At 50.8% G+C, this 21,333-nt stretch overlaps 9 protein-coding genes across 9 annotated transcripts, besides 1 other annotated feature; 5 read left to right on the top strand and 4 right to left on the bottom strand.

Moving 5' to 3' along the window:
* Nucleotides 1–1,757: 1,757 nt before the first annotated feature.
* NFIA_027300 (uncharacterized protein) lies at nt 1,758–2,386 on the top strand (the record flags this gene model as incomplete). The annotated part of the gene is made up of 2 exons (XM_001261552.1): nt 1,758–1,895; nt 1,928–2,386. 2 exons carry the CDS (start codon nt 1,758–1,760, stop codon nt 2,384–2,386), a joined length of 597 nt encoding a protein of 198 aa, XP_001261553.1.
* A 1,906-nt stretch (nt 2,387–4,292) lies between these two features.
* On the top strand, nt 4,293–5,561 carry ddiA (putative DNA damage-inducible v-SNARE binding protein Ddi1; the record flags this gene model as incomplete). Its single annotated transcript, XM_001261551.1, has 2 exons — nt 4,293–4,833; nt 4,885–5,561. The coding sequence occupies 2 exons, from the start codon at nt 4,293–4,295 to the stop codon at nt 5,559–5,561; spliced, it is 1,218 nt and encodes a 405-aa protein (XP_001261552.1).
* Nucleotides 4,488–5,312: a mobile genetic element.
* Nucleotides 5,562–6,037: 476 nt separating the features above from the next.
* NFIA_027280 (EXPERA domain-containing protein) lies at nt 6,038–6,666 on the bottom strand (the record flags this gene model as incomplete). The annotated part of the gene is made up of 2 exons (XM_001261550.1): nt 6,038–6,522; nt 6,573–6,666. The coding sequence occupies 2 exons, from the start codon at nt 6,664–6,666 to the stop codon at nt 6,038–6,040; spliced, it is 579 nt and encodes a 192-aa protein (XP_001261551.1).
* Nucleotides 6,667–10,794: 4,128 nt separating this feature from the next.
* Nucleotides 10,795–12,039, top strand: NFIA_027270 (TauD/TfdA dioxygenase family protein; the record flags this gene model as incomplete). Its single annotated transcript, XM_001261549.1, has 3 exons — nt 10,795–11,477; nt 11,528–11,862; nt 11,927–12,039. 3 exons carry the CDS (start codon nt 10,795–10,797, stop codon nt 12,037–12,039), a joined length of 1,131 nt encoding a protein of 376 aa, XP_001261550.1.
* Nucleotides 12,040–12,644: 605 nt separating this feature from the next.
* Nucleotides 12,645–16,934, bottom strand: NFIA_027260 (putative non-repetitive nucleoporin; the record flags this gene model as incomplete). Its single annotated transcript, XM_001261548.1, has 5 exons — nt 12,645–13,253; nt 13,307–13,936; nt 13,993–14,081; nt 14,130–16,592; nt 16,652–16,934. 5 exons carry the CDS (start codon nt 16,932–16,934, stop codon nt 12,645–12,647), a joined length of 4,074 nt encoding a protein of 1,357 aa, XP_001261549.1.
* A 475-nt stretch (nt 16,935–17,409) lies between these two features.
* Nucleotides 17,410–18,016, top strand: NFIA_027250 (uncharacterized protein; the record flags this gene model as incomplete). The annotated part of the gene is made up of 2 exons (XM_001261547.1): nt 17,410–17,552; nt 17,611–18,016. 2 exons carry the CDS (start codon nt 17,410–17,412, stop codon nt 18,014–18,016), a joined length of 549 nt encoding a protein of 182 aa, XP_001261548.1.
* Nucleotides 18,017–18,316: 300 nt separating this feature from the next.
* Nucleotides 18,317–19,222, bottom strand: NFIA_027240 (uncharacterized protein; the record flags this gene model as incomplete). The annotated part of the gene is made up of 4 exons (XM_001261546.1): nt 18,317–18,619; nt 18,676–18,854; nt 18,917–19,031; nt 19,109–19,222. The coding sequence occupies 4 exons, from the start codon at nt 19,220–19,222 to the stop codon at nt 18,317–18,319; spliced, it is 711 nt and encodes a 236-aa protein (XP_001261547.1).
* Nucleotides 19,223–19,826: 604 nt separating this feature from the next.
* NFIA_027230 (5-formyltetrahydrofolate cyclo-ligase) lies at nt 19,827–20,306 on the top strand (the record flags this gene model as incomplete). Its single annotated transcript, XM_001261545.1, has 1 exon — nt 19,827–20,306. The coding sequence occupies one exon, from the start codon at nt 19,827–19,829 to the stop codon at nt 20,304–20,306; it is 480 nt and encodes a 159-aa protein (XP_001261546.1).
* Nucleotides 20,307–20,587: 281 nt separating this feature from the next.
* NFIA_027220 (small nuclear ribonucleoprotein E) lies at nt 20,588–21,001 on the bottom strand (the record flags this gene model as incomplete). Its single annotated transcript, XM_001261544.1, has 3 exons — nt 20,588–20,640; nt 20,712–20,802; nt 20,858–21,001. The coding sequence occupies 3 exons, from the start codon at nt 20,999–21,001 to the stop codon at nt 20,588–20,590; spliced, it is 288 nt and encodes a 95-aa protein (XP_001261545.1).
* Nucleotides 21,002–21,333: the final 332 nt, after the last annotated feature.

Genomic DNA, 21,333 nt, shown 5'->3' with positions numbered 1-21,333 from the left:
AGTCGGCAATATTCATCTTATCTGATGAGAAAATTGCGGAAGGAAGGAAAGTGAAGCCGACAGACGTCAAGAAATGGACAAAGTTAGAGGTTTCAAGAGGAGAGACGTTGATGGTGGATGATGGATGATGGATGATCGTTGTGAGGCCGTCCGCATGCGGAAAGTCCTGTCCACCATGATTGTTGTCTCGGTCACATCCAGCAACAAAATGTTGCATCGGTTCGATCAGATAACCCAAAAAGACTTGAAAAATTCCTTCTATCAGTAGTGGGGTTATCAATCAGATAAGCGGATCAAAAACTAAAACTAAAATGAAAATCGAAAATTTTTTCTGGTGGATGGCCGAATCGCTGCTCACGCTGGGATACGCCAAGTACTTAGTCCCGGCCCAAGGGCATCCAGCCCGTCGCACTGTCACACCCGAGGTCAGGTCACCAATTCAGATTCATTTCCCATCCGAGTGGGATGCTGGAAAAGGGAAAAAGCAAAACTAATCATTTGACCTTGTTGTACACTTGGGTATCTCGTATACATACATGTCTCGTGCCACAAACTGCCAAAACAAAATATAAATGCCTCAAAATAAGTCAACACCGATGTCATGCGGAGACATACTCCTTAAATCACGCTACATTGCCAAGATCGCACATTAACCGACAAAGACTCTGGACCAATGGGAGGACATTATCCTGGTCAGAGTCGCCTCGCGGAAGCGCTCGAACTACATCCATGATCTGACCTGGATCCTCGATGACAGCGGCACCAAAAGGGGTCTGCAAAGCTGGACGAGACGAGCTTGCGCAGGTTGGTCATTTCTTGGCCATCCAGATAGACCGCTGGTCAGCCTCAGAGTGCGGGTCGGAAAGCGGACTGCCGACAACCGCTCGAGAATCCTTGGCTCTTCATACAACACGGTAGGACCAAAACGCGAGACTGGCGTAGCAGACTCTCAGAACAAAGACTCCAGTTAATAATGCTGATCCACGCGAGCACGCTCTGGTGCACCCGTCAGGCTTCGTTCTTGTCCTCCTTACCGGCGAACAGCTGCAGTTCTTCCAGCGACCTGTGGAGGAACATGGAAATGAGTCCAAAGACCAAAACAATCACGGATTTGAGGGCGCCAACCATCTCGAAACAAAGCAGCATACGCGGATACTGTACTGCTTGCCACAATTCTTGACGTCTTGAAGTGATCACCAAGGAACTGTTTCTCTGCTTAGGTGTTTTCGGATCCGACTTCGCCCTTGCGGACCATCACGTCCACCTTGGGCGCCGTTCCGCTGCTGCAGCCAACGCGATCCTCGTCTTGGTGAAGGCATCGAGGAAGCTGCGCTGGGTCTCGACCTCTGCCTTGTAGTAGAATGGAGATCCTGTCGACCAGGGATGAATCGCAAGTACTTGAGCTCGCTGCTTGCCTGTGTGTAGCCCTCCACATAACCCCGCAGGTGCAGAGAATAACACAGATATCGGGACGTATGTATTCCTTGGACGAGTAGTAGATATCATCGCGGAAGTGATTCTTAGGGTCCGTCGATCGACTAGTCTTCTCGGTTAGCCATCAGCTCCTCATTCGTGAGGTCAACTTCAATCATATGTGAGCTCCAAAGCGTGACAAAGTTCACAGAACCATAGTTGCTCGAGCGAAGCCGCTTTGAGTTTCAGATATTGGGTCCGCCATTCACATATCTCCAAATGTCAACAGTGTCCTTTTACGGCTGGGGATAGATGTAACCAAGGTCGAGGCGGTCGAAACAGAAATGCTTCGTGCTCAACATCAGCCAGTTGAAGCAACGGCCAAGGCTAAAGACTTGACAGCTTCGCAAACGCCCACTAGGCGGCAAGGCTTTTTGACTTATTATTTCAGTGAAGCAGCTCGCGAACATGTGGCGACACTGGTGGCCAGCGACGCTGACAGCCATAACCTCAGAAAAGTCTTCTTGTACACCGCGCTGGTCTCCATGAAGCTCTCCTGGTTGCTGTGCTGGCGCCAGGTTCTGGCAGTCCCGCTAAGCTGCAGACCTCTAGCAAAGTCGTTGATATTGATCCCGACCATGCCACCCTAACTCTCGGGGACGGAGAGGTGGTTCAGGGTGACGTGGTCATCGCCGCAGACCCGTACATTCTGTTGCGCGATGCATCGGCGCCAGCCACATTGCCCCTACGACTCGTGTGGGAATGCATTACAATTCTTGATGTTGCGCCAGGCAGCACTGGAGGATCCCGATTGACAACCCAGCGACGACGTCCGTTATCTTCCCAATATCTGTCACGATTGCAAGGGAGAGGCGGGGGCCCAGTATCCGGTCTTCGACCCGCATGCAGCAGAATCCAAGGTGATCCCATCAAGGTGACGCGAGTGCGCAGACAACCAAAGCTTCCTACCTGATTGATGCAGTGGGCGGGAATCTCTGCGAAGCCAGCGGCATATCATTGCGCGCTAAAGTGGAAGAGGACGAGGGCGTCCCACAGGTATCATCAGCCATGCGTCTGGGATAGGACTCGTTAATGTAGAAGTTTGACAGGGCTGTTTCTAATGGCTTTGAGCGCGCCGTCCCGAAAATGGATGTATGTGCCAGTTCGCTTGTTACGGTTCAATAATAGCATGTGGCATCCTGACGCAATGTTATACTGGCTGGTAAGTCATGTTCATAGAAGCCGCCAGTACTTCTGCTCAGCTCTTAATTATTCAAAAGCCCCTATCTATTGCCGTACGAGGTGTGAGCGTGTACATTATTGGCCCGGCTCATATTGAAGGCCACTATGATCTGGGATTAGGATCCACCAATCTTCTCAGCGTCAAACGCCCTAGAATCTAGCTGCAGCGACGTGTCCTCCTAGCCTGGTAAAGTACACGACCCTGTCCAAAAGTACTATATTGGAAACTGCTCCCCACATGTTTGGAAACACATTTCCATAGCTCACGAAGCATCCCCTGTGTTTCTCAGGTGGGGTCAGGCAACGCAACGAAACTAATGTCCCAGGGAGGGACAGACTTGACCTTCCAATGTATGCCAAGGACGATCAATAATATCGGCGATTACTCCGAGGTCAAAAGCCAGATAACGAACGCCTTCATAATCGTTCTGTCGATAGTTATTTGATAGCTGATGACACAGACAAGTCGCATCGGTTCCTGACATTCTGGTGTTTAATCGTCGCGGGACTCCTGTGACTTGGTGGAAATCACCAAGAATTGCGAGATGTACCTTGTGCGCGGCTGATGATGTCAGAAAACGCTGTCCTCGTGGCATCAGTCCAGGATAAAACCAGGTACGTTGCACCATCTGGAAAGGCAGGTGTCGACTGTATGAGGCTTTAGCCTGCGGTCGCATCAGAGGCGCACGGCACAAATATCCGCCGCGATCATCTCATTGGGATTGATGAAAAAAGAGCTTGATATAATTGTTGCATGTAGATACAGGGTAGTCCATCCCTGATTCAAAGCTCAATGGCCATCAATGAGGCCCTAGTCGGCGTCGCAGGGACGGTGCCGGGACCAACCGCCCTTGCATGTAGTACACTGGTTATAACAACAGACGTGATTATATATCAACACCCTAGCTGAAGAGGGATGAATAATCCGAATAGAACCGGGGTGATTTGCGTAGAAGTAGAAAGAAAATGGAAGAGAGGAGGGAACAGGCGATGATGACACAGGATGGCTGCCTGTCAAGAGGGCCTGATAGATAATACGAAATACCTAATCGGGCGGGCTGCCGGGAATTGACCTCCGCCATCAGCTGCACATCACCAGAAGCGCAACGCTTTTGTTTCTCTCCCACACCCTCATATCCCTCATCAAATCATCCATTGCGTTTCTCTCCTGCTTGCGAGCTACCTTGGTAGTCACCTCCTATAACCGTCCTCCTGCTTTCTTCTTCCTTCATCTCTTCACCTTTTCCCCTCTCTTACCCTCCTTCTTCTTTGTGCCGCCCCTCTCATCATCCTCCGTTTGTCCCTGTATGAACACCTTTTTTAGAAACTCTTTTTGATTCTCTCTTCCGCTACACTACCTGACATTCTCGCCTTGTACATTGCGCCTCATTATAGAGACGACCTGAAGAACTAAGCCGTATCATTATCTGGCTGGACTCGCGATCAAGCTAAGAAGCTTTCCCCGCACCGCACGACTTCCATCACAATGTGAGTCGGTCGGGCTGAATCTGAACCCCGGCGTGCCTTGCATCATCTGTTACTGACAACTCCCTTCTACTCTCAGGCGCATCACTGTCAGCGTTATTCGACCGGACCAGGCCGACTCTGACATCATCTCCCTCGAAGTCGGCGGGGATATGACGGTCGAGCTTCTCAAGGCTATCGTTGAGAGCGAAACATCCATACCCACAAATAATCAGCGCCTTGTATATAACAACCAACTACTTGGAAATGATGCGCAGACTTTGGAGCAGATTGGTATTGGGGAAGGCGACATGCTAGGCGTTCATGTTACAATGCGGAGCCCTCAGGCACCTGCTCGCAGCATCGGAGGCGGCCCCAGTGCAGCGGCTCAGCAGAACCTTCAGCGGCGGCAACCGATGACCCCCGACCCCGAGACAATCCGGCTACATATCCTGGGTGACCCTCGCGTGCGAGAGGCTGTCCGACGGCAGAACCCCGAGCTGGCAGATGCTGCCAACGACGCGCAGCGCTTCCGTGATGTCCTGATGGCGCAACAACGCCGGGAGGCTCAAATGGAAGCAGAAAAGGAGGCGCGCATTGCCATGCTGAATGCAGATCCTTTCAATCCGGAGAACCAGAGGGAGATTGAGGAGATCATTCGACAGAATGCAGTGACCGAAAATCTTCACACTGCCATGGAGCATCATCCCGAATGTAAGTGGCAGCGGATCTGAGGGTTGCTCTCAAAGACTAACCAGAGCGCAGCATTTGGTCGCGTGACCATGCTGTACATCCCTGTTGAGGTCAACGGCCACAAGGTCAATGCGTTTGTCGATTCCGGAGCGCAAGTCACTATCATGTCTCCCGAGTGTGCGACCGCGTGCAACATAATGCGACTGGTGGACCGACGGTATGGGGGAATTGCAAAGGGTGTGGGAACGGCGACCATTCTGGGACGGGTACACTCTGCGCAGATCAAGATTGGAAGCATGTTTTTGCCCTGCTCCTTCACCGTGATGGAAGGAAAGCACATCGATCTACTCCTTGGGTTGGATATGTTGAAGCGACATCAGGCTTGCATTGACCTGAAGAAGGGTGCCCTGGTCATTCAGGATGAAGCCGTGCCGTTCCTCGGCGAGGCCGATATCCCCAAGGAGCTGCAGGAAGGTTTCGAGGACGAACCCATCGTCAAGGGTGCCGACGGCGCCGAAGTCGGCGCTCGAACCGGTGCGGTCACACACCAGGCCAGCGGACCCGGCACATCAGCGGCTGCTCCGTCATCGTCGACACCTAGGATCAACATCCGCCCGGCGCCGTCGTCCCGTTGGCCGCAGGACTCGATTGCGAAAATCACCGAGCTCGGATTTACTCGGGAGGAGGCCGTCCGAGCATTGGATGCAGCCAATGGGGACCTCGATGGAGCGATTGGTTTTTTGATTTGACATGTGATATCACCCGCAGGCCACTTTGGACGCGACATACTTGCATCTATACTGGGATCATCCGACTAGACCGTTATCTTGAGCAATCGCAAAACGGAACTTCCTCGGCCAGGCCGGCCTTGGTCGTCTAGACCTCTGCAACTACTTTAGAGAGGTCCATGCCTTGCATGCCTGTGGCACATACCTTGGTAGTGTTCTAGACTTGGACAATCGATCGATGAGATGTCCTGTCATGTTGTGGCAGCTTGTAAGATAGAGGTCAGGAATGTTGCTGCAGTGAATACACATCTTACCCGCGAACGCAATCTGTAGCTGTTCGACACAATCTGTCAATTATCATCTCGCAAGACCAGTATTTCCAGCGAGTTCATAAACAACCGCACCAAACATTCCAACTAGCTTCATAGGGTATCAAATGGTAACAAATCATAAACAATCCGCTATGCAGCACACCATCCACCAAAGTCTACGCCAGCCTACGCCAGCTTCCTCTTCCCCAACAACCTCCCCCTGAGTCTAAAGACCATATCCAGCGCCATAAACGCCCCTAGACACACGTCAGCCGCCCATTCAAAATCCCCAAACCACGACCAGAGTAAGATAGGATACCAACCTAACGCAACATAAGGCCCATAAAGCAACGTAATACTCCTCTTCTGCGCAACCGTACGATCCTCCCAACTCCACACCTGCACCAGACACGCCAAACTCGTCACGAACGCCTGCACGCCGAACGCAAGCAGATGCACCGGAACCATAGCGTTATCGCGGATCAAAGCGGGGATGGCCCACAGACTCAGCGGGGCGTGGTAGAAGAGCTCCATTGCGATGAACGCGGTGAACCAGGGGGGAGGGGGCTCGGCGAAGAACTTGTCGTTGTAGGAGGAGACGTAGAAGGCGCGGATTTGGCGCGCGAGGTCTGTTTGGAGGGCGGTCGGGAGGAGGGGGACGGCGTCGACCACTGATTGCATTAGCTGTATTTCTATATGTATTGAGTGTGGCTTCACTTACTGAAGATGGTTGGGATGTGGATGACGAAGAAGATGAGGTAGACCAGGTCGCGTTTCCGGCTCCAGATGGAGGGGGAGGGTGTTGGGGATGGCATTTTGATTCTACTCTATCGCTTCACTGGGATATGGATATGGTGAAGCAGTTGAGCGACAGATTACTGTGTTGGGGGTTATCTCGTCGCGTCTACGGAGCGTCCAAGGCTAAGATGCAGACACGGACACGCGCGGTCAGGTGACCAGCTCAGAAAAGCAAGCTACTGACCGGCTGTTCATGAGTCCCAAAGGACTGGAATGGAATATTCTAGAGACATTCTTATTGATAGGGATAATAGCTAAGGAGATAATTGCTTTTTCGACTACACGCTCTCAGACTCCAAAGTAAACACTAAAGCAGAAGTTAAGCTTAGCTACGCGGATCGGGGGGGACTATGGTACGGATACAATACTACACTACACAGTCGGGTAGACTAATAGTATGCGGACATGCTCCGTCACCCATGGTTCGCGAAGAGATCGCTCTTTTTTGCTTTTTCTGTTTTCGGTCTCTATATCAACGTCTGTCTTTCTTTTCTTCCTTAACAATGATGGTCGTCAGACTCCAAACAGCGATCTGCTGCGATCAGCACTTGTCTGATGATCCTTTCACCCTGGCCGTTTGACCGAGCAAAGGAGGGCCTTCACCGCAAGTCTGAGACTTAGCATTTGTCATCGACGGAGAAGAGTCAACTTCCAAGTCGTCGTCTCCTTTTGTCGGAGCTGGACTGACGATGGACGGCATGTGGTGACGGTCGTCCGGCAGACCTTGTCCTCTTCCACTACCGCTAATTCGCTCTCTTCAGCCACTACGCAAATGATACGTACAGTCTCCTTTCCTGTCACTCTCTGTTTGTATGCATTGAAGGATCAAGCATATGATCGAGGCAATTTCCTCGACGTGATTACTTTACTAGCCTCCTAATCTAGTCCATATTCCATATTTTACGATTTAGACCGGCCGATCCTAGTCGAAATATCCATCGCGCATTGGCTATCTACGCAGAACCAAAGTTACAGACATTGCAGGTTAGGTTAGCACGCCGTTAGCGTCAGCCCACGCCCTTCTGCCTTTAATCTATCGCACACACTAGCCGGCTAGTCCGTCGCCAGGGGACCTTGGAAGTTGAAACGTGAGACGGTGTTTGTCCCCCGGATGTATGTTTGGGGCCAAACTTTGGGCGTCGGGATTCGATAATCCACAGCCCACACACTTTCTTTTGCCTGCAATTAGATAGAAAGAGGGTGCAATATACGAAGACACGCGACATGGTAATAATTTTACGGAAATAAACGAATCCTTCTCGTGGAAATTGGGCCACACCGGCCCGGCTGGCGTCATGATTGCCATCCATTGACCAAATCTGGATATCATTTCGTAAGAGCAAATGCCACAGAGACTACGAAGTATCATCCAGGGGTTAGTCCAGAGGTTAGAAGGTCGAAGCTGAGGCCTTGTCGTCGACTCGTCACGCCATGTGCGATCCTCGGGTCCTGAGACATCGATCTATTCGATCTCATCCATACATCACCGACGTAGAATTAATTCAGACAATCCGGCAGAAGTACGGAGTACCGAGCACAAATGAGTGAATTACCTTGCCGGCCTTGTTGGCAACCGGGTGCGGATATTCTGATGCAGACTGCAGACTGCATGATGCTTCATGCTTCTACTACAGGCTACGTCTACAGATAGGAACATTATCATCATCGCTCGTATCTTGTTCTCTATCTCTTGGGGACCGAAACCCACTTAGACTTGTAAGGCGTTGTATCCAAAGTCCGACACGATGCCATGTGGGGAACCATGATAAACCCATGGGCGTTGAACCGCGTTCCCGAAAAGAGACAGAAGGGCGTTAAGTCTTGGCTTGGAACAAGCGTAGGTGGAACTACTTCATAGGTAGATTGGAATAATTAAAATATTCTACGCTGTCATGTTGCGATGCATCAAGTCCATAGGTAACCGTTGTTATGTTACCAAGGCAAAAAGCCCCGTTACGCCGCCCGTTCAAACTGGGAGTACGACACTGGAGAACCCCGAAAGCCAGTGTTCCATCCAATTCCAAGTTCTGGTTCACCTGGGGCTGGATCTTAGAATGGAGATGGTGGTCGGGGAAGATGGGATAGCTCCCCAATCCTGGTCTCCTTCGTTTCTAGTCTGAGACTGAGACTTAGGCAGAGAGCAACGACAGACCCCGAGGAACATGCATGCCTTAGGCTTAGGCTTAGGCCACGGCGATTCAGCCCAATACCATGCCACAAAATCAACCAAATCAGCCAATTCCCATAGTTCAGCCGAATATTTAGCGATCAGCATGAGTTTATCCAGGGGTTCTCTGTGTTCCAAAGAATATTGATAGACACTCCACAATAATCATGTAAGCCAGTCCGCTGCATCACATCGAGACATCTTGCCTTATCAGCAGCAGCAATAAAAACCCACCACTCACGATCCACAGTCAAATTGCCGTAGAAAAGTTCTAGTCTGCGGACTAGATCACGGTAGTAGACTAGTAGGACACAACAGCCGGGGTTCCTCTTTCTCACCACTAGACTCCAGAGTACTCAGTATCTACTGTGCGATATCCTCGGTCATCCGTAGTCGACCCCTAGCCTAGGTTCTAGCAAGTGATGCAAGGAGTATGCAAGATAGCAGAGCTCTGCTACCAAGCTGATGCAGCTACTGCGACTACTACCGAAGTCAACAGATCCGTTCCTTGGTTGGTTTCGTCCTCCGTACTCCGTATGCCGCGACATGCTCCACTCGGTTTCTAACGACTGCCTTATCACTGATGGGATCTCTGCGTATGAGCAGATTAAGCGGTGAAACAGTAGAAACGAACAGACTGCCCCATAGAGTAGTACAGCTATCTACAGAGTACAGACTACAAATTGAGACAGAACAGAGCCAATTCCCCGGAACACAGCGGGAGGAGGGAATAGTTACTGTAGATGGTTAGGAGGGAATCTACCGTAGAACATACCCGTTAGTATTCCACGATACTTAGACTAGCTCCTGGGGGCTTGGGTTTAGGGCCGAGGAGCTAGTTTCCTTCTATTGCACAGTATTTAATAAGATAATATCAATTGGTATTAAAATATCCTTGTCAGAACATGATTCTAACATAATAATACAGATCCCAAGAACCAATCACCACCGCAATCAGTCACATCTGCTCAAGATGGTGCAAAGCTATGGGATGAATCTCCAACAGGTCCGGTAATAAAGAATGAGAATGTCAGTAAGGATAGAGCTTGAAGCCAGATAGACCCTTTCCAGAACTCTTGACCGCTTTTTCCTTTCCATCTTTCTTTCTTCTTTCTTCTCTGTTCTGTTCTGGTCTGAACTTTGATTTTAGAATTCTTGGAGTAGGAAGTTCTTTGGCCTTAACCATGCCGCTGCCCCTCCATAGAGCAACACTCCCCCTTTATGGCGATTATCCTGCATCTCACGACTCAAAAGGACTGAGAGTAACTGCATGAACATGCAAACTCATCAATTATTATTATCCGATTTCTTTTGAATTCAATTAATCTAACCACAAGTCCCCGGCCCGGAGATGAAAGGGAAATAATGAGTTTCCTAGTCTATCCAGTCTAGTCACGGCCCTTTTTGCGACGCACGCCATTGCAACGAGATCATTGGCGCCATGGGGACGATGTCATCCACTTGGCTAAAACATTGGAATTAGATTATTTCGATTTACCTTTGATGTCCTGCTCGGCTTGCTCTTTGTATGCAAGAAGTATGTCAGTATGTGCGTCGTACTAACAGTGTCTTTATCGCCAGATGACGACTTGGTGGAGGCGAACGATATTTACTGACTCCGTATCATACTTGATACTTGATTAAGATTATTATTTTACAGCTTGATATTTTATATTTTTTTTGTTTTATCTATCATCGGCAGAGTTCTCTATTTATTCCATTGTCCTCGCCTCGACATCTAGACTTTTCTTTTCTTTTTCCTCTGCAGCATCAGATCTCGCCTTTGAGTATATACTTGAGAAGCTTCATCAGGTCTTCTTCACCACCACGAGGGACAAGACTCTTCCTGCGTGTCCTTTTCATCTTGGCTTCTGTTTCATTTCATGAATCAAAGTTCGCTTGACTGGCCTTTTTTCAGCAGTATCCTATCTAAACTTTCCTCCCCATCATCTCAAGCATCTCTCCCATTCCGTTAATCATGCCTGCTTCAGCCCCCGTCACACCACCTAGCAAACCACAAGCTGTCAATCCTCACGAGGATGAGATCCCCATCAGCTACGACATCAACATCCCCTATGTTGATGTCACAAAGGAATCCACTTCACACACCAGATACCCAGAGTACCTCCCCACATGGGACAAGGTCTGGTTTGATCCTCTGCCCCCCTTCAAATACGAGGATCCGGCGCTGCGCGTAAAAGACAAGAGCAAGCGCAACCTGCTCACCCCCGGTGTCAAAGTCTCGCACATCCAGCCCCAGATCGGGAGTGTTGTGGAAGGCGTGCAGCTGAGCCAGCTCTCCGACGCCGCCAAGGATGAACTGGCTCTGTTAGTCTCGGAGCGCAAGGTCGTCGCTTTCCCCGCGCAGGATCTCATCGACGCCGGCCCGGAAAAGCTGGAGCAGTTCATGCGCCATTTCGGGAAACCAAACTACCAGCCTGTTTCCGGGACGGTGCGCGATCACCCCGGATTCCATATCATCCACCGCGATGGCAACCGCCAGGAAATCGCGCGCTTCCTCGAGCAGCGCACCACCACCACGCTCTGGCATCAGGACGTGAGCTATGAAATCCAGCCCCCAGGCTACGTCATGCTGGGCCTGCTCGAGGGCCCAGAAGTAGGCGGCGACACCGTCTTCGCAGCCACAGACATGGCATACAAGTACAACCCTCTTCCCCTTCTTCTTTCTACTCAAAATCTGACCGCAGCAGACGCCTCTCCCCAACTTTCACCTCCTTCCTCGACGGCCTCCGCGCCGTCCACTCCTCCGCCAAAATGATCAACCACACCCGACTGATCGGCGGCCTCGTCCGCAAAGACCCCGTCGACACCGTCCACCCGCTCGTGCGCATCCACCCCGTCACCGGCGAGAAATGCCTCTTCATCAACGGCGAGTTCATCACCCGCATCCAGGGCCTCAAGGAGCCCGAGCAGCGCTACCTCATCGACTTCCTCATGCAGCACATCATGACCGGCCATGACTTCCAGGCCCGTGTGCGCTGGCAGCCAAAGACGATCGTCATTTTTGATAATCGCTGCACGATCCGTACGCTCCCTTCCATCCCCTTGCCTTTGCGCTAGCTTTGCGTACTGGGTGCTGACAATTACAGACTCCGCGATAGTCGACTACCTCGATGACGACTACGGCGCGAAACTCAGACATATCTTCCGGCTGTGTGCGCTGGGCGAAAAACCGATCCCTGTTTATGATCAGTTCGAATAAGCGACAGATACCTATCCTTGCTAATCGTGAACGCAAAAATTGCAGGGGTTTAGTCCATTTTCTTCTTTCGGGTTCTTGTTTTTTTTCCCGGTGATACAGGTACAGATACAGATACCTCGGTTCGGCTTGTGGATTTGGTTGTTATAGACGGTGTGCGTGTTAGTTCTTGGTCGGGGTTCTTAGACTTGTCTTTTTCGTTTCAGTTTCATTCTCATTCAGGCCTGTGATTTAGATAGACTTGTTTGATTTGCTGGTTTGCTGGTTTGTTTGGCGTTGCTTTAGCGTGTGATGTTTGCGAGTACCTTACCCCATTTACCCTGTCGGTAGATAATCCTAATGAACCATGATATGACTTCAATTGAACTGTCTAAAGTTTCTAAAAGGATCCGAGTATAATTTCGACTGCTGTTCAATTCGTTCAAAAGGGATGCATTGACAATGGCAAAACTATGACCTGCCTTTTTCATACCAACAGCCTCAAATGCCGTCTCACAGCGGAAATACTGAAAGAAAAATAACGCCATATGCTCACACAAACTTAAAAGAACATGCAGAAAACAGCTACCATGTCGCAATTGTACACTAGCATAAATTCTATCGACTCGTTACCGCAGAATGTCTGCAATCCGCGTGCGCAGCTCATGCGCAGCTTGCATCTGCTCGGGTGCAATGCCGCCCTGTTGCAACAGGAGAAGCGTCTCCGAGACACGCTCCGCGACTGCGTCGCTTCCGAACACGATCCCTCCCAGCCGGACTGTCTCGTGGTACCACACCTCGATCAGGTACAGCAAATCCCTGGCAATGTATTTGCGGTTCGATCCGTGGAATGGCGCCTCGTCAGTGTAATACATCGCTTCGAGCACGGCGTAGATGGTTTCGTGCGCAACCCCCAGATCCAGGAACAGATCAACAATCCACGTCGGCGTGCCCACATCACGCTGGTGCTCGAGCGCATACCGTTCGAGCATCGGTAGGAGGTCCTTGATCGGGAAGACAGTCTCGGACATGCGCAAACGGCTGCCGAGACTGCGCACCTTCTCAATCACAGCTTCGTATGGTTGTGGTTCCCCCTTTGCGAGTGTCTCATCATGCAGGTCTTGGAACAAGTGTTGCCATGTCGACCTGATATCCGCTGAATTGCGATAGTCCGCAAGGTAGAAGATCTGAAGGCAGATGTCGTAATAGCTAGCAGGATCGGCGTACTGGTTGAACAGCTGTAACACGGATTAGTATGACCTTACGAATGCATGTTAGAACTGGAACGTACAGTACTGATGTCCATGATGGGGCCGTCCACCTCTTTCAGAACCTCCGTTCGGCGCTCGGGTGCGATGCGCGTGTCATCCTTCAGCCGCTGCAACAGATCGTCCTGGATGTTGGCAATATCGATGAGATTCGAAATGTCCTGCACGAGGCGCTGCCGGGACTGCCGGCCCACATCTGGAGTGAAAATTGAGGCGTTCGCCCGCGCCCGGCCCAGGTATTCGATCCTGCGAGCAAGAGGCAAAGCAAAGGCACTCTGCGCAAGGTGGTACTGAACGTTGGCGGCTTCGTAGAACCGCTGCGACTGGGCAAAATATCTCCACAGCAGGTCCGCATGAGCGATGTCATCTGCTGACTTGCGCTCGAGGTATGTGACCACAAAGGGAGAATTGTTCTGCAACAAACGATCGCTCCACCCCTGCTCGAGGTACCAGTCATACAAACTCGTCAAGAACACCTCGTCGGTCGAATCTGAAATCACGCCATAGGCCTCATTCTTGCGTTTGGCAATGATTGTGAGTTGCCCATCAACCACACCCGGATCATGCGCTGCAAGATTGTCAACGGCGATGATGACCTTGAATATCAAATCATAGCATTGCTTTCTGAAGTAAAAGTAATCGCGTCGAGAATCCTGTGGCCGCGGATTAGCATGTTGCCCATCAAACAATGTCACAAGTGGACTCCTACATCCTCAGGGCGGCCGTCCACAATCCACGACAGTGCCATGTTAGCCTTGTCGGAACGAGCGGCGACGTTGAGAGCCAGCTGGATTGCGCCTGAAATTGTCAGTTTTCAACATCCATGGTTGAGGTATTAAGACTTACCTGCAAAGAACTGATTGGAGATGTAGCTCTCGACCGCCGAGACCAGGTAATCCATGGGAAGGCTGTCAGACACTTGCTGAAACAGATGGAGACTCTCATTCAGCAGGTTCCGACCGATTTCCGAGTTGGCCCCTGCTTCGGTCGCTCTCTTCAACAACTCTTGAGCCTTGAAAATGACCACGTCCTCGGCACTGCAGAAGCTCCCGCACCGTCGTCTGAGTGCGTCAGCTACGGTCTCAACGTTGGAGCCCTTGGCAATGTTTCTATTCACGATCCCCTTCACCAGTTCTTTTGCGATGTCATGGCCCTTGCTGGTGCTGAAAAGCTCCTCGAATGTGAGCTTGAGGAAGCGCTGCTTCGACTCGTCGGGCAGAGTTGCAACAATCTCATCAACGCGCTCATCGAACAGCACCAGGACGAATGAAATACCTTCAATGGTGTGTGAAACCAATTGAACCAACGAATGCAGCGCTCTGTGTTCGGCTTGTAGCGCCGTTTCTTCCTGCTTCGTCGACACGCGCGCCAAGGCTTCAGGACCACTCAATCCCTCAATGAAACTCTTATTCGCCTTGAAGAAATCTTGCAAGGCAGACAGGTCACGCTGTACCCTCTGCAGCTTCGTTGTCGCCACAGATGCCGAGATCGTCTGTGCACCATTGGGGCCGCTGCCGACCGTTGCGATTTCTTTCTTCCAGATCGACCGTAGTAGCCTTGACATGTAGAGAGCGATTCCCGCATGCCTGGGCGACAGGATAACCGTGTCGATGGCTGGTGTGGAGCTGTCTGCAACCGCGTTTTCATTCACTGTCGGCCGGCCTCCATACTCAATGAACACTTTACGCGCGAACTCCAAAACATCAGGATCATTGATCTGAGTCAGTCGTGAATCCGTGGAGACTTCGACTCCTTGTCCGCACGCGACTGCAAGTGCTGTCGCAAGAGTCTCGCTCCGGCCATATGTGCGGATGAAGTTCTTGACCTCGCCCTCGAGACCCTCATCACCGCCACTACCACCACCTCGAACCAATGCAGCAAACATGTCAACGAGTCGCCGCCGGCGAATCACATGAATACCAGTGTTGGTCAGAATCGCAATCTCAGCCGCGGCGCTGTCAAACTGAACGGCAAGCTCGTTACCAAATCCTCCCGGGGTCGAGGCAGCCGCGCTAGGCGCGGAGCAGAGACCAACGTCCTCCGCCCTGCTACCCAAAGAGAGCCAGATGCCAGTCTCGCCTGCCTTTCCAGGGATGACATTCTCTTGAGAGCGAGCCACTCGGCCAGAGTCGGGAGAAGAGATGAAAAGTGTGTCGGTCTTTTGCGTGGGATCCTTGCACGTGAAGCAGAAGAAATACCCTGGCGGGTATCGCACGGTGAATCTGGTGGGATTGAGAGAATGGATGGGAAACCTAGATGCTCCGGAGGTCTGGAACCGGGGCTGACCCAGTTCCACTGGGGTAGAAGGGGGGTTGTCGAAAGGCGGAGTCTTCACATGATGCGCCTGCATGCTTGTCGGCGCATTCGTACCATTTGGAGCTGGCGACCAGCTATAAGACGCAGTCGCACTGAGATAGATACGGTAGCCGGTAGCGGTTGTGGCCATTAGATGGTATCTCGAGGCCTCGGCAGCTGGGATAGGGCTAATGGACACGATTGGAACTTTCGGGTTGAGGGTTTCGTTGGACGCAATGATGTGCCCAATATTCGCGTAGATGTCCATGGCTGGTTTGGTAATAGCCAAAGCCAAGGTACCATCAGGTTTCATGTGGAAAACTCTAATGGTTGAAGATGACGACAGAGTATAGAGCAGTCTCCTTGTGTCGTCAATCTCCATCTGTTCCACCGTCTCAGTGGTCTTCTGAGTGAAACTCAGACTGGGCGTGAAAGCCGCAATGCGCGAACTGGTATGGTTGACTTTGGCGCATCTGCCTTGGAACCACCGTTCCTCCTGTTGATATGTGAGCTCATAGACATCGTTGTCGGTAGAGCCGCCGAAGAAGATACGACCGGTCACATCCGACGAAGCGATCACATGGATATCCAAGCCACGAATAGAAACCGACATGCCGGTCTGGTACAAGCTGACTTGTCGCGCACCCCCCGGCGTTGTTTCACAACCCATTCCCAGCAAAATGACCTCAGCAGTTGTTGATATAACAAGAAGGTGGGTGATTGAAGGCAGGAACACGCCGGCGCGAGGCTTCGCCAGCTTGACGGCATTGATACTATTGGGCTGGTCTTCAAACCCGACCAGTTGTGGATTCGGATGCGTATAGTCCCAGATGTAGAGCGCGTTGTCAATAGCAACCCAGGCGTGATTCAACTCGGCGAAGAGACCCATGCTTGTCGAAACCTGTGCTCGATTATACTGATCAAAGATCTGATCGGGGATATTATACATCTTCACTTTCTGAAAGGGCGCCCATGATGGCGAGGTGGGGATGTCGTAATCGGAAGAAAATCCTTCTGCGAAGGGACTGTCAGCCAGACCGAAAGAAGAACCAAGGCGATCAACATTTCCTTACGAGACAGGTAGCTATCCAGGTCGGGATACCGAGATTCCTGAACGAGCGTGTCGTTTATTGTGCCCGCAGCACGCTCCTCGATGCTCAGCGTTTGGCTCTGGGACTTGGATGCTGCCGGAGGAAGCTTCGGAAGAGAAGCTGGCGAAGCTCTCTCTACCGGGGCAGGAGCTGGCTTGGGAGAGATGAGCGACGTGTTCGATACATTCTTAGGCGCGGGAGTCTGGAAGAAAGCTCCAGGGAGGTGTTTTTGAGGAGTCAGAGTCGGAAGATTGGGGTATGACATGGTTGTGTGCTGTCGCCGTCAACGGCTTAGGGAGAATATGTCGCGCTCCCCGGCGTGGTGGTACTTCGTTCGGCGTGCTAACGGTGAAGGAAGAACGACTTTAGAGGAAAAGGACTGGAGTCCAAGCATAAGCAAGTAACTAGACGCCGTAGCAAATCAGGATTAGCATCAAAGAGTGTTGGTTCTCGTAAATTATTACTATTATCGTATTGAGAGCCAATTGAGACAATGACAAAAAGCAGGTAACTGGCAGAATGGGAACTTCACAGCAGAAGAGAAACAAAATTGCGCACGGACCAGACAAGATCAACAGCCCCAAGCAGCTTTCCGCCTTTTCTGTGTTCCCCGACAATGATTTCATTCCAAGTCCTCAATGAACATTGTTAGTCTCCACCCATGGAATTGTGTTTATTCTAATTTTCTCCGCTCTTGTTCCTGATCGATTCAATCAATTGCTTGCGCTTCAGAAAAGAAAATGCTCAGAACTTTGAGGTCGACCAGTCGGCTGAACCTGATTCCAGTGCGATGGAACTCCACCGCCAGTCCGGCTTCGCCGCCCTTAATGGCCAGAATTAGATCTGATCTCAAGGTTGCCATGAGGGCGAAGGATACGGCCAGGTATTTTCTCATGCTACGTTCGAAGATCTAAGCCCAATGTTAACTGAAATACGTCCAGATTGAATGTCCTTCGCGCGCTGATCTCGGAAACAAATAACTCCGCAAAGACCTCATCGCCGATCCAAACAGACTTGCAATTGCTGTCGCTCATCCGAAAGCGTGCGGCTGCTGCCAAAGAGGCAGCAAAACAATTCGCAGAGGCCGATCGGCCCGATTTGAAGGAGAAGGAAGATGCACAGGTCGCAATTCTGGAGGAGTATGCCGGCAAAGTGGAGACGATGAGCCTGGAAGACATCAAGGCCATTGTCTCGCAGGAAGTTTTGAAATTGAAGGAAGCCGGCAAGAAGGTCGAGGTCGGCGGTCTGCTCAAGTCTCTCTTTGCTCCTGGAGGTGCCCTGGATGGCAAGCCTGCAGAGAGAGCCGAAGTTGCGAAGATCGCCAAGGAGGCCGTCGCTTCCGCGTGAGAAGAGATGATGTATCATACAACCCTTGTATTATGATGTAAAATAGATATTAGTCTTTCCTCTCTTCCTTCTCTTATCCGCACTCAGAAACCGCCTTGGGGCGCGGAACAGCGAGAGAGTTACTAATGGCAGGTTTGATTCCCACCTTTGAAAGGTGAGCTAAGAGGACCCCCAACAGCAAGTGACGTGCAAGAATCTCCATTGCTGTATATGACAAATTGTGTACATCAAGATCTCAAACACCAGTGCTCCAAAATGCAAATGCATGATGCACCTGAAAGAGCCATTGCAGTCTAGGAATCAAGAATAGATCAAAGCAATTCCCCCCATAGCAGTCATAAAGATACCAAACCATAGCCATCTGCCCGGGTCGCCGATGTGATCGCTCCGCATCAGAGTGTCCACGCCCACAGGAGACCCTATATCTCGGGCAATATGGCGCTTACTCTTCCCCGTCTCCGAACTGACCGGGTTTAAGGTCGTTGTGGGTAGCATCTGAGGAGGCTTAAAAATAAGATACATTGGGGGCATTGGGGTCTCGTCGAATGCCTTGAGATCCAAGCGTTTCACATGATGGTATGAGTCTATGGAGACCGTAAATGACTGCAACTCACAGTTAGCAACGATATCATTAGGGTTGGGACAGGTCCTCGGCGTACACTAAAGGCCTCGGTCTGGTTGTATCTTGTGTACATCGCCACCTCCTTTGAGCATGGATCTGATACCAACTGGCGGCCGTCAACCGCGATTGGGGTCAGCTGGATGGATCCATCTGGCATCACAGCATATTTGCCATGCTGCCACAGCATGATACCTTTAGGACACGAAGGCGTTGTGGCTAGTGAATACAAATCATGTCAGAAAGCAGCCTCAGACGGGAAAGCGTGGGGAGCAACTGACGGTTGGAAACGGCCCGGTAGTACGCCTGTTCATAGTATCCATCAGCAGTAAATGAATATGAAATGCCAGTAAGACTAGGTTCAAGCAGTTTGTCATCGATCGGGTCGTAGAAATCCTGCAAGATACGAGACGTTAGAGATTGATGCAGACCACTCGGGAAGATGAGCGACTGTGCGCCTGCAGAGAGCCTACCGGGCCTGTCACGACAGTGCGAGACTTAGTTGTCCAAGTCCCAACCAGCTCAGCGACACTACTGGCCCTGACAACGGCGACGAGGAAGTTGAGCAGCAAGTATCCGACAATCATCTTTCCGCGTATCCAAGCGAGTGCCTAGCAGCGTCAGGTAGCGCGAGGTGTAGCGAGATGAGGAACAACTCCTGAAGGGGTGCCATGTTGAGCGACAACCTGCCCTTCATTGCAGTGAAGGAGGTAAGCCATGGCTGGTATGTAGAATTACCTGGCCCTGTCGATCCAGCCATGCGGATACTCCACATAACAATGTGCCAAGACGTGGTGACCTTCGGGATTATCGGAGAATACCTAAGGCCAAATCGCATCGACGGAATATTGAACAAACCCATGCGCTTGTCGAATAACTTTCATCACACCTTGAAGTGCTCGAAGAATGCGCATTGATACCATACTCTGCCATCCGTAGCAATAATGATGGCTTCCGGTCTACAGACAGCTAAAAGGGACCTCCGCAGGAAGATCCGCGATGTTCTTCAAAAAACCCCAAATGAGTCAATCGTTCATCAATGTCAGACACTCCTTTTATCCCCAACACATCACAGTGAGCTAACTGAGCATAGCCAGAGTTGCTGCGGATAAGCTATTCTCCCTCACTGAGTATCAAAATGCCAAGAGGATCGGTGTCTACCTGTCCATGCCTTCGGGTGAACTTTCAACTATGGCCATAGTCCAAGACGCCTTGACTCACGGCAAAGAGGTATTCGTGCCGTATATCCATAGCATAGACTCGCCGTCTTCGACGCAGAAGAAGACCTCCATCATGGACATGTTGCTTCTGCAGTCTATGGAAGAATTCAAATCTCTTGAACCTGATAAGTGGGGAATACCATCGCTCACTAAGGCCCAAGTTGAGAACAAGAGAACCTGTTTTGGGACAATAGGTGTCTCCCCAAACACGGTGGAGGATGCTACGCAGAGATTCGAGGGGCTTGATTTGATAGTCATGCCTGGAATGGCTTTCGATCAAGAGTTCCGAAGACTGGGTCATGGTAAAGGTTACTATGATCATTTCTTGACGAGGTACTCGAAGAAGGTAGCCGAGAAAAAGACGACAACATCAAAAATGCCTTTACTCGGTGAGGAGCAGCCGCATCCGAAACCCAAACTCCCGTTAAATGACCTTACTAATTCCACATAGTTGCCCTTTCCCTCAAAGAGCAAATGCTTCCCTTGAATGAAGAAATACCCGTTGCGGATCACGACTGGCCAGTAGATATGCTCATTGTCGGCGACGGCCGCTTTCTTGTTCGCCAATCCTGATATTACCACTCGGGGAAAGAGTCTTCACAGAAGCAAAGAACCCGTCTATTCAATTAAGCATAAAACTGTCCTTCAGCGGCAAACCGTAAAGTATATGGCTGTGTGGAAATCGAAGCCGCCGTAGATGAATAGAAACTTTTTCCTCCTTTCGTGGTAGAATCACTGGACCGCTTGGATGAGAGACACGTTGTCGCCCTTAAGCAGAATTTGACCTGTGACGAACGCGCGGGTTAGCAATAGCACTCACTTGCTATATCAAATACTCAGTGGTAAAAGTTCATACCCAGGGGTCTCCGCTTCTCCTCATCAGTCTTTGTAGCCATTCTCACTTCCACCGCATCATCAATGACCAAGTTCATGAACTCATCGAATCCCTGGCGCATGTTGTTAGCCTAATAACGTGTTGCAAGGAAAGGAAAGGAATTGTACCCTAATCTTTCCCTCTATCCGGAACGCCAACTGCTCGTAGAGCCAAATAGAAACCGTCGTTCGTTGCTGCAGAAGCTTGAAGATGAAGTGAATTGGCGCAAGCAGCGTCTTGCGAGCACCTCCACCGCCTGCTCGACCGGACATGATTGACACGCGACGTGGGAAATTGTTAAAAGAACGTAGCTGGCACTGAAACTGACTGGGTGCCGTTCAACAGTGTCGTTGTTAATAGTAGAATTAGCGTTGAGGCTCTGTCCGTGGTGGTGGTTATTAGGCAAAGCTAAGCTGGTTGAAGGAGGTTCCTTCACCCGCACGTTTTCTTTGGCCGCCTTGGGGGACGATTGCGGCTCACCAACTTTTCCGTTTGAGTTTCTCGTCACCACATCCCACTTTCCCTACTACGTAAGGACGGTTGCCCGATCTATCAGTCCGCTACATTTACTGAATACCTGTGCCTGAAGTCCTCTTTTCGTCTC

The sequence above is a fragment of the Aspergillus fischeri genome, genomic scaffold (genome assembly GCF_000149645.3).
Source record: "Aspergillus fischeri NRRL 181 1099437636263 genomic scaffold, whole genome shotgun sequence".
In the NCBI taxonomy this organism is placed as follows: Eukaryota; Fungi; Ascomycota; class Eurotiomycetes; order Eurotiales; family Aspergillaceae; genus Aspergillus; species Aspergillus fischeri.
The sequence above is the reverse complement of the archived record's forward strand: the minus strand, read 5'-3'. Positions and strand labels throughout refer to the sequence as shown.